This window comes from Dromiciops gliroides, chromosome X (assembly GCF_019393635.1).
Source record: "Dromiciops gliroides isolate mDroGli1 chromosome X, mDroGli1.pri, whole genome shotgun sequence".
NCBI lineage: Eukaryota > Metazoa > Chordata > Mammalia > Microbiotheria > Microbiotheriidae > Dromiciops > Dromiciops gliroides.
Window position 1 is genome coordinate 77821609 of NC_057867.1, and position 11882 is coordinate 77833490.

At 39.6% G+C, this 11882-nt stretch overlaps 1 protein-coding gene across 1 annotated transcript; it reads right to left on the reverse strand.

Annotated features, from left to right (window-relative positions):
• Window positions 1-8120: 8120 nt before the first annotated feature.
• Window positions 8121-10021, reverse strand: LOC122734002 (mortality factor 4-like protein 1). Its single transcript, XM_043974689.1, has one exon. The coding sequence runs from the start codon at window positions 10017-10019 to the stop codon at window positions 8121-8123; it is 1899 nt and encodes a 632-aa protein (XP_043830624.1). The 5' UTR covers window positions 10020-10021.
• Window positions 10022-11882: the final 1861 nt, after the last annotated feature.

The window sequence follows — 11882 nt, forward strand, 5'->3', positions numbered from 1 at the left end:
TCTCTTTATATACACATGCCTCAAATATATTCTACATCAAAATTTGTAAAGAACGACTTCATATCCCTAAAAGAAAAATTGATTAGAAAAATAATGGGGGGCAGCTGGGTGGTATAGTGGATAGAGCACTGGCCTTGGATTCAGGAGAACCTGAGTTCAAATACAACCTCAGATACTTGACACTTACTAGCTGTGTGACCCTGAGCAAGTCACTTAACCCCAACTGCCTCACGAAAAAAAAAAAAAAGGGAGAGATTTTTAATACTTCATCAACAATATATAACAGGGGCAGCTAGGTGGAGCAGTGGATGAAGCACCAGCCCTGGATTCAAGAGGCCCTGAGTTCAAATCCAGCCTCAGACACTTGACACTTACTAGCTGTGTGACCCTGGGCAAATCACTTAACCCTCATTGCCCCTCAAAAACATCAAACAATATATAACAAATCCAACCAAAAAGACAAACAATTCACCAGAGCATTAAACAAAGTGTAACTAACAGATATATGGAAAGCACTCAATAAGATAAAGAATATACTTTTTTTTTTTTAGTGAGGCAATTGGGGTTAAGTGACTTGCCCAGGGTCACACAGCTAGTAAGTGTTAAGTGTCTGAGGCCGGATTTGAACCCAGGTACTCCTGACTCCAGAGCTGGTGCTCTATCCACTGCGCCACCTAGCTGCCCCAAGAATATACTTTAGATTATCAGTTTTTTTAGTACTTGTCCAGCATGTAATCAATTTTGTTGTAACTACTGATGCACAAGTAGCTGAGAGCCTCTCCTGTCCCCACTAAGGGGTCCCCACTGCTCTGGACCCAGGCACACAAATTATGCCAGTTTCAATCTCATTGTAGCTTGTCCACTAAAGAGAGGGGAGGTTCTAGATTCCCTTTTCTCAATACTCTTCCACTACTTAACCACCCCAGTGGGCAACGTAGGGTTCAAGTCCAATACCTTATCCACTCAATATTGCCTCTCTGTGCAAACTGACAGAACAATTTAAAAAGGAATTTAGTAAATTAATTTATACCCACTCTTCTGGTCCTCTGAAAAAGAGACTGACAGATTAATCGCATTAGAATGTGGGGACCACATTTCACCTGGCTCTGGACTGACCAGTTTCCTGTATGTGTCTTTTCCACTTATTGGCCCCAGGACCTCCATCCTTCTCAAACTCAAAGATCATCTCCAAGCCTGGACACATGACCTTGAGACAGATACTCAGTTACCTACTCAGAAAAGAACAAACAGAGCAGAGCAAGCAAAGGGCCCAGGTCGAGTCATTGGTTCTACATGAGATCAGCAGTGGGATGAGGTCAAAGAGCACATCCTATACCCTCCATACCCCTTCTTGAAAGTCTAGAGTGGACTTTATTTGTTGTATAGGAGAGTTCAAACAAGAGAAAGTGAGCCTGAGATTATCTCTTCTTTTAAGTGGTACAGCAAACTGTCCAGACTTCTGTCATGGTTAAAGAGGTAGCAGAAGGACAAAGGCATCACACAAGAGTTTCTTTCATCCTGAAATGTGAATTCTTTTCACTGTCAGGCCACCACATAACTGGAATCAGGTAGGAATTCATTATCTGTAAAGGGTCCATGTTCTGAATTACCACATCCCTGGCATTTCGGGATACAACCAAAAGAGCTACAAACACACATTTCTTGGTATGGTGCCAATAGACCAGTTAAACGTCTGCTGCTCAACAAAAACACAGACAAATTTAGAAAAACAAAGATCCTGGATATTACCTTTTTTGGGTTTTTTGGGGGCGGGGCAATGAGGGTTAAGTGACTTGCCCAGGGTCACACAGCTAGTAAGTGTCGTGTCTGAGGCCGGATTTGAACTCAGGTACTCCTGAATCCAGGGCCGGTGCTTATCCACTGCGCCACCTAGCCACCTCCTGGATATTATCTTTATGAACCATATTGCATTGTAACCAGCAATAAAAACGATTCATTGGCAAAAAAGTATAGGCCTCCATGGAGCTAAAGAAAAATTGTATTAGGTGAAGGAGGAAATCAGAAAAACAATAACAGATGATCTCAAAGGTAATAGTAATTACTACATATCAGAATCTATGATGTGCCCCCAAAGTGTTCAAAGGGGCGGCTAGGTGGCGCAGTGGTTAGAGCACCGGCCCTGGAGTCAGGAGGACCTGAGCTCAAATCTGGCCTCAGACCCTTAACACTTACTAGCTGTGTGACCCTGGGCAAGTCATTTAACCCGAATTGCCTCACCCAAAATAAATAAATAAATAGATAGATTTAAATGTGTGTGTGTGTGTGTGTGTGTGTGTGTGTGTGTGAGAGAGAGAGAGAGAGAGAGAGAGAGAGAGAGAGAGAGAGAGAGAGAGAGAGAGAGAGAACCAAAAACAAACCAGAAGAGAAACTGCCATGGTCATAGTAGAGATAAATACAATTTAAAGAAGAAATCATTTATTTATTTGTTTGTTTCGCGGGGCAGTGAGGATTAAGTGACTTGCCCAGGGTCACACAGCTAGTAAGTGTCAAGTGTCTGAGGCTGGATTTGAATTCAAGTCCTCCTGACTCCAGGGCTGTTGCTTTATCCACTGTGCCACCTAGCTTCCCCCAAAGGAAAAAAAAATGTAATAAATCAAAGAGCCGGTTTTTTAAAGACTAACAAAATTGATAAACATTTAGCAAGTTTAACTTTAAAAAGATATCAGAAGTATCCTAAATTAGACATGATAAAGGAACACAAGAATCAAAAGACATCAAGGAAATTGTTATAGATTACTTATATGAAACTATGCTAATACATTCAAGAATCTAAAATAAATTGCTGCTTATCCACAAAAGTATAATACCAAAGCTTAAAAAAGCAAGAAATGGATAACCTAAGTAGGCCATAATGAGAAATAATAATTATTTTAGTAAAGTAGCAGAATAGAATAAAACCCCACAAAAATAATCTGCATGTCTGTATAGGTAGTCAAATGCCTCATCTGATTAGAATTAAAGAATCACCAACAATCAAATGAAAAAGCTAGAAATAAAAACATTCTTTTAAATTTTAGATCAAAATATAGTAGATATTTGGATGTTGACTTAAAGCCGTGTAAGAGACCCATATAGAGACAACTTCAAAAATATTTTAACAGAAATGAAGGAAGAGGGGCAGCTAGGTGGCACAGTGGATAGAGCACCGGCCCTGGATTCAGAAGTACCTGAGTTCAAATCCGGCCTCAGACACTTAACACTTACTAGCTGTGTGACCCTAGGCAAGTCACTTAACTCCAATTGCCTCACTAAAAAAAAAAAAAAAAGAAAAAAGAAAAGAGAAATGAAGGAAGAAGTAAACTTATGGTGAGATAGCTGGCTGCTTGTGGCTAGGTATAGTGAAAATGTACTTTCCAAACTAATATACAAATTTAATGCAATATCAGTAAAAATGCTGATAAGTATTTAATAGAATTAAAAGCCATACCAAATCTATGTGGAACAAATGAATAAGAATATCAAGAACTAAAAAGAGGGGCGGCTAGGTGGCGCAGTGGATAGAGCACTGGCCCTGGAGTCAGGAGGACCTGAGTTCAAATCTGGCCTCAGACACTTAACACTTACTAGCTGTGTGACTCTGGGCAAGTCACTTAACCCCAATTGCCTCACTTAAAAAAAAAAAGAACTAAAGAGAAAGCCAACTAAGAAAGACTGACAGTAATGGTGGCTCAATATGTACTATAAAGCAATAATCAGTTTTTAACCTGTCATGTACTGGAAAAATAATTAAAAATAAATTAATGGAGCAGGATGGGAAACTCAGAAACAGAACCTAAATAAAATAAAATACTAGTACTTGAAAAAAATCATGTAGTAAAAAAATTCAACAGCAATGGAGAAAAATCATTTTGCAGTAAAAGCTATGGAGAAATCTAGACAGCTATATAGCAAAAAAGGGATTTGTATCTCTATCCCATCCAGTATACTACCTCAAACTGTAAATCTATTAGCAACCTAAGCATTTTTAAAGTTACTGAAAAGAGAAAGAAAAAAGGAATATATTTATTAATTGTGGAAAAGTGAGACTTTCAAAAAATAAATCAGTGGAGAAAAACATGGGCTTGAATATACAAAGTGAAAGGTGTTGTAGGTCATAAAAAGCAGAATCTCTAAAATTAAAAAAATAAATAAATTAGGGGAAAAATTTTAAAATAATTACATCTGATAAAAATCTGGTATCCAGAATCTAAAGTGACACATATCCATAAAACTATGAATCCACACTCCCCACTGGAAAATTGTCAAAAAATCTAGAAAGGCTTCCACCGGAAGAAATACACAACTTTGATAACTATACACAATGCTGTTTAAGCTCCCTAGTAAATAAAATAAAAATTCAAACAATAGAACTGTAAAGTACCACTGTGCATTTGCAGGGCTGTTAATGCAACTGCAGATTGGTGAACTATTTTGGAATCACAAAACTGATCATCATTTGAAACCCAGTAATTCCCCCAAAAAATCATTTAAAAATAAAGGACCCTATTTGTACAAAAATGTTCATAGCTGCTCTATTTACATTAACAAAAAATTGTAAACAACCTAGAGACCTAGTTATTCGATAATTGTTACATAAATTATGGTGTGCAAATATAATGAAATATTAAGTTTATGTGTGGAATATATAAAGAATAGCTATAGCCAGTGTGCATATGGTTGGGGTTCTGCTTTTTTCATTTTGTGTAGTACTTTATATTTTCTCCACCAAAACCTGTCTTCCCATTGTGGAATTTTCTGCCTCAACCCCCTCCCCCCCACTATCTGCTCTCCCACTACTTCAAGGTATAATGTTTTTATTTGGCCTCCTAGCCTAGAGTTTATATACCTCTCCTCTCCATGGATCTAGAGTGTATCTTTTGGAACAATCTTGAAACAGCTAGGCCTCTTTGCCTGAGCTGGCACCAAAATTAAATACATGAAAATAGCCTCTACTGGGCAAATGTTAATAAAATTACCTGCACATGTAACTTAACTACAGAAATAGCCATGATGGGTCATGACAAAGAAACACCATGTTAAATGTTTTAGTCTATAGTTCAAACATTATAAAAAGAAATTCAATTGCAGGAAACTATTTTTAACTATTAGAATTGTCCAAGAGTAGAACAAACTCTCTTGGGAAATAATAAGACATTCATTGGGTGGAGGTGGGATGACCACTTGTCAGGTTTGTTGTAGAAATTTCTGCTCACGTACAGGTAGGACTCAACAACTTCTGAGATTTATTCAAACTGTGATTCTCTGGGTATACTCTAATTCTTGGATTATATAATCCCTAAATTAGGCAAATCTAGTATTGCACTTAGAAACTTTACAGTGCCATATAATTGTTAGCTATCATTATCATGATCAATTCCTCTTTGCAGGAATTCTTCATGATTTTCTATAGTAATGGGGAACTTCCTAATCGAACAGATATTACTCTCTAAATTTATAGGGTAATGTGCAAAACAGACACAAGCCATGAGATATATAAACAGGTCCTCCCTATGGTCTGAAAGCATAGTTTCAGTAATGTCACAAGATTCTCTGACCTCCATTTTACAGATAAGAAAGTGAGACCCACGTATTGACCTGTAATTTGAAAACATATTTGTGATACCTAGTTCATTTCATTTTTGGAAAAGGGATTCTTCTGAAATATATGAGGCAGGATGGTCATACTTAACATGCCCTATCCACTGTGGCTATGTCACAAACTGGTACTTGTATTCTCCTTATTCGGTTTTGAAAGAAAATGAAAAGATTTTTGTTTGAAAATCTTTATTTTCAAGACCTTCAGAACTGCTCTTTGAAAATCAAATTTCCAAGAAAATCAAAGATATACAATAATGTATTTCTTTTCTTATGTTAGAATTAGCATTACAATCAAAACAAACAAAAATCCGTAATAGACATCACTATTTTTCAAAAACCTGAGCAAAGAAAAAATTCACACAGAACACCATACTCAAATTTTGAGGCATTGAAAATGAAAGGTTAAAAAAAGAGCACATTGGACATGACTGAAATTAGGAAGAAAACTAACTTCCTCATACAAAAAAAAGAGCAAAAATGAAGGGTTTTTTTTTTTTTACTGCTATATCTAATGAATTAAACCTTTGATACTAGGAATCAGGGTGTCCCAGTAACACCCCATATAAATGCTTACTGTCAAAGGAATGGTACCAAAGAAATTAGAGTATCTGTATCAGTTAAACAGTGAAAAATTATGCAAAGCTTACTTTTATAGACTGGTAGCAATTCAAAAAAGAAAGAGGCTAAAACATGCCCCCTTTTTGTCCCTTTACTTTCTATTCCTAACAAAATAATTAGGGAGCAAATATCAAAAATACCTCCCCTTTACCTTTTGTTCCAAACAATACAAAAGAAAAAAATATTTAACCACGTTCTAAATAATATAATAGGCACAGATATCAAAAATACCTTCCCTTTGACCGTAGGTTTGAAACAATACAAAAGGAACCAAACAATATAAAAGAAATTAGTATCAGAAATAGTCCTTCCTTTTACCTTTTTTCCTCAAACAATACAAAAGCAACCAATATCAGAAATACCCCCAATATTTTTTGTTCCAAACAATACAACAAAAGAATGATTGCAAATAGCCCCCTCATTACCTTTTGTTTCAATACAAAAGGAATAAAAACTTAACCACGTTCTAAATAATACAAAAGGAACAAATGTCAGAAATACTCACTTTATACCTTTTGTTCAAAACCATAAAAAATAAATATTAGCAATACCTGCCTTTTACTTTTTGTTCCAAACAGTGTAAAAGAAATTCAACCGTATGTTCTAAATAACACAAAAGAGTATCAAAAATACTATTCAATTACCTTTTGTTCCCCAAAAATACAAATGAGAAAGGGGAACTACCCCCATTACTTTTTATCCCAAAACATAAAAGAAATAAATATTTGACCATATGTTCTAAATAATACAAAAGGAACAAATATCAGAAATACCCACTTTATACCTTTTGTTCCCCAAAAATACAAATGAGAAAGGGGAACTACCCCCATTACTTTTTATCCCAAAATATAAAAGAAATAAATATTTGACCATATGTTCTAAATAATACAAAAGGAACAAATATCAGAAATACCCACTTTATACCTTTTGTTCCCCAAAAATACAAATGAGAATGGGGAACTACCCCCATTACTTTTTATCCCAAAATATAAAAGAAATAAATATTTGACCATATGTTCTAAATAATACAAAAGGAACAAATATCAGAAATACGTACTTGATACCTTTTGTTCCAAACCATACAAAAATAATAAATATCAGAAATACAACCCCATAACCTTTTGTTCCAAATAATACAAAAGAATAATTAGAACTATCCCTCATTATTTTTTGTTCCAAGCAATACAAAAAAAATTAACCATATGTTCTAAACAATACAAAAAGAACCAATATCAGAAATATCCCCCATTACTACTTGTTCCAAACAATGCAAAAAGAACACAAATTTAACCACATTTGCTAAATAATACAAAAGGAACACATATCAGAAATATCCACCTTGTACCTTTTGTTCCAAACCATACAAAAGGAACAAATATCTGCAATACCCCCACTTTTTACCTTTTGTTCCAAAGAGTATATAAGGAACCAATATCAGAGACACCCCTACTTCTTCCCTTCTGTTCCAAAGATTATATAAGGAACCAATATCAGAGACACCCCTACTTTTTACCTTTTGTTCCGAAGATTATAAGGAACAAATATCAGAAACATCCCTACTTCTTCCCTTCTGTTCCAAAGATTATATAAGGAACCAATATCAGAGACACCCCTACTCTTTACCTTTTGTTCCAAAGATTATAAGGAACAAATATCAGAACTTCACCCCCCCTTTACCTTTTGCTTCAAATAATACAGAAGGAACAATCAGAAATACCCTTTTTACTTTCTTCTTCAAACAAAATCTGAGAAATCAACATCAGAATTTTTTATGTATACAAGAGAACATACTGAATATGCATATATGGCAAATATACATATATAAAAATCCAACCATCTATCATCTATCTATCTTTTTATCTACCTACCTGGGCGTATGCCCATACATATGTTTTTACTGAGATTTAACTATGACCAACATTCTCAGGCTCTTCTGCAACTTTCTGAAGATACTCAGGAGAAGCAGGCTCATAATCATTGGGACTAAACAAAGCTGCAGAATTTTTTTCTAAATAGTTTACAAAATCATGCAAATACTTTAACAATAAATTGGTACTATGACTATCAAAGAATGTGCAGGACAGCACGTCTCCAATTTTTACAAACAGTCGCAGTAGATGCGGTGCTCCATAGATCTGTGACATTGGGACGCCAGGGTTTTTTGCTAGGATTTCAGAATGCTGTGGTTTCTCAAATTTGTACAACAAGTGAGTGCCTAGCATTACATCAAAGTATACTCGAATCCCTGCTACAATTTCAGGAACAGCATAGATTTTTTCTTCTGAGTTGGCATAAGACTTTTCATAAAGTTCATAGTCCTCTAGAATGGACTCCACATTCTTCTTGGCAGGGAGACAAAATAATTTCTTTTGTGCAGTGACCAAATCCCAGTCTGTCACAAGCCATGGTTTCAGTTCTGTGGGAATGTTTATTTTAAAGTCAGATCTTCTTGTAAATCCTGTACGTGGTTCACCATCAGAGTTCACTAGGGCTTGTCTCCTCCAATGTGGTTGCTGAGATACTTCACTGCTACTACTGCCATCTCTGTTTCCTGCGCCGCTCCTATCTGTTTCAGTCACTGGTTTCTGGTTCCTTCTCTTTGCCCCTTTTGATGTTGAGGGGACTTCAACACTGTCTTTTACAGGATTCTGCTCTGGGCCCTCAGGGGTCTTTTTTCCTGAAGCTGCCTCGTCTCCTTTCCCTTTTGGAGACTGCTCTTGAGTAGCTTCAAAAAGTTCTCTCTGTTTCTGCAGATTGGTTTCTGAATACTTCAGTAATCTACTTTCTGGAACCCACTCATCATCCCAGCCAGCAGTAGGGCAGAGAGGGTCTTGAGAGGCAAAATCATCATCTTCAGCAGGTAAGTGGTCTCCATCAGTCTTAGCCTTGGCCTTTCCCTTACCCTTTCTCTTGGCCTTAGCTTTGCCCCCTGCCTGCTCTTTACTGGCAGCGCTAACCTTTCTACCATCACTGGTTTCAACGGTCTCACAGGATGCGCTGGCCTCAGCAGCTTCACAGACCTCGACATTTTTAGGGAGTTCACTGGCTACTGCGGCAGCTTTTTGGGCCGCGGCAGCTTCACGGGCCTCACGGATCATACGGGCCATACGAGTTTCACGGACGCCACTGACCTTGGCTTCATCACAGGCTGTGGCAGCTTCACGGGTTTCAGTGTCCTCGGCAGGTTCTTGGGCCCCGGCTTCTTCTTGAGCTTTACGCATTGCCTGAGCCTTGCGCGCCTTGCGAGCCTTGCGCTTTTCACGCTTTTCACGCGCTTTAGAGGTTTCACGGGTCTCCCCGGTTGCATCTGGGGCTTTGGCATATTCGGGGACCTCGGCAACTTCACGGCCCTCACAGATTTCAAGGACCCTGGTGGCTTCAAGAATCTCAAGGATCCCGTGAGCCTCAGTGCCTCCATCAGGGGCCTGGGGGGCTTCTCGGGCCTCACAGACTACTCGGACCTTATGGGATTCAGGGGCCTCACTGGTTTGACTGACTTCACTAGCCTTGGGGGCTTTATGGCCTTCACTCTGCTCCCCAGTCTCATGGGCCTTATCGTCCTCCCTGGCTTTCGGCTTCTCCCGAACCTCCATCTTGGCCAGCTTTTCGGAGAGCCGGGTCCGCATGGGGCCCTTCTCGTTACCTCCCGGGTAGTGAACGAGGTACTTGACCTTCCTGTACTTAACGGACACTTTCACACACTCCGCTTCATAAAGCAGGGGCCCTCGGAAACACAACACCCGCTCCCCGACCTCAAACTGGGGCTTCCTGGGGCGCTTCTTGGGGGTTTTCTTTGGCGCCATCTCTCCCGGAGGGGGCCCAGAGCAGCCGCCCGCCTCGCCCGCCTCCGCTGCCGGTGGCGGTGGCACACACACACACACAGTCCAGGGGCTGCCGCCTCCCTCGGGCCCTGAACCCTACTTGTTGCCCGCTGGCCTCACCTCAGCCTGGCGCTCAGTCACAGTGGAAGGTAATCGGGTTGATTTGGAGTTGCTTTCCTGAGGAGAGCCCACAGCAGCTACCACAACTAACGGAAAGAAAGAGTCCGAGCTCCCACCAAGGAGTGCCTTTCTAGCCCCCGGCCAGGCTTCTTTTTACTGCTGCTCCAGCCAATGAGCAGGCGCCTCAACTGCCACCAATAGCAGTTCCTGTTGCCGGTCACGAGGGTCTATTTTTCCAACTTGTTGCTATTCCAGCCAATGGCCAGGCATTTCAGCGCCCGCCAAGACCGGAATTCTAACCAATAGCCAGACACCTTAGTTGACGCCCATGGCAGCTGCTCCAGCCAATGGCCTTGTGGCTTAGCTTCCCGCCAAGGGCTGCAGCTTCAACCTCTTGCCCTTGCACCACGGTGCCCAGGTTCACGGGACTCGGTGCTCAGGTTTGCTAAGGCTACATGACCTTGCCTCGTCTACAGTTTAAAATAATTTTTTATTCCGTTCCATTAAGTAAACATTAATCTTTTGCCGTGTGCCTAAAGTACTAGCTTTTAACAAGGACGCTTCTAAACACAAATGCACTATTCTGTAGGAGTTCGCAGATACATGTCAGGGCTGTAAATTGCAAAACCGAATGAGTCTCCAGGACAAGGGTGCCCCCCAAACTGTGTGGTCATATTCGTGTGTGCATGCGTGCATGCATGCATGCGCATGTTTGTGTGTGGGCACAGTGCATGCACATGTGAGTGCATATACACCGGGGGTGAATTTATGCATGCATTATATATAGATGCAAATATGTATATATGTCTATATGCAAATGGGAGACTCCAGAGGACAGTTCACCTGCTGTCATGCAGGAGATATGGTAAGCTATCCTGGAGGAGTTGGCAGCTCTTCTTTGGATCTTAGATTTAGAGCTGCAAGATATCTTAAAGGCCATATGGGCCAAACTCAGCAGGGGAGCTGAGCACATAGGAGTCGTACCCCTTCTTTCCCCTGGAAAAAATGGACACAAATGGGAAAATGTGAACTCTCTAATTCAGTTTGATATGTACAGTATGTACCAACAATCCTAGTAAATTTTTAAACTTGAATAGCCCAAACCTGCACTAAGGCTTTTCAAATACTCTGTAGATAGGTGTATGTACATATGTATGTACATGTCCATGTGTATATATGCCTGCGTGTGTGCACATGTGTACATATATGTAATCCTTTTTAGTTACCCCCTGTTTGCCTCAGTTTTCTCAACTGTAAAATGGAGGCAGTAATAATAGCCCCTATCTCCCAGAGTTGTAAGGATCTAATGAGATAATGTGTATAAAGTGCTTAGCACAGTGTCTGGCACATAATAAATGCTATATAAGTATTAGATATTCTTACTGTTGTTATTGTTCTTACTATTATTATTGCAAATAGAAGATGGGCTGGACAAATAACATAATGGGAGAGGGCTAGATTGCTTTCTTGTTGGTCTTTGTGAAATGCCAGGAGGGTGGGTTGTGACCTGCATTCCAGGAAGGACTACCCAAGTCTGGAAGATCACAGAAAAAAAGAAAAAGAACAAGTTTGCTTCCTATTGCTCTTGAGTAAAATAAAACTCATACTTGTCAGGGCAGCTGGGTGGCGCAGTGGATAGAGCACCAGCCCTGGATTCAGGAGTACCTGAGTTCAAATCCCACCTCAGACACTTAACACTTACTAGCTGTGTGACCCTGGGCAAGT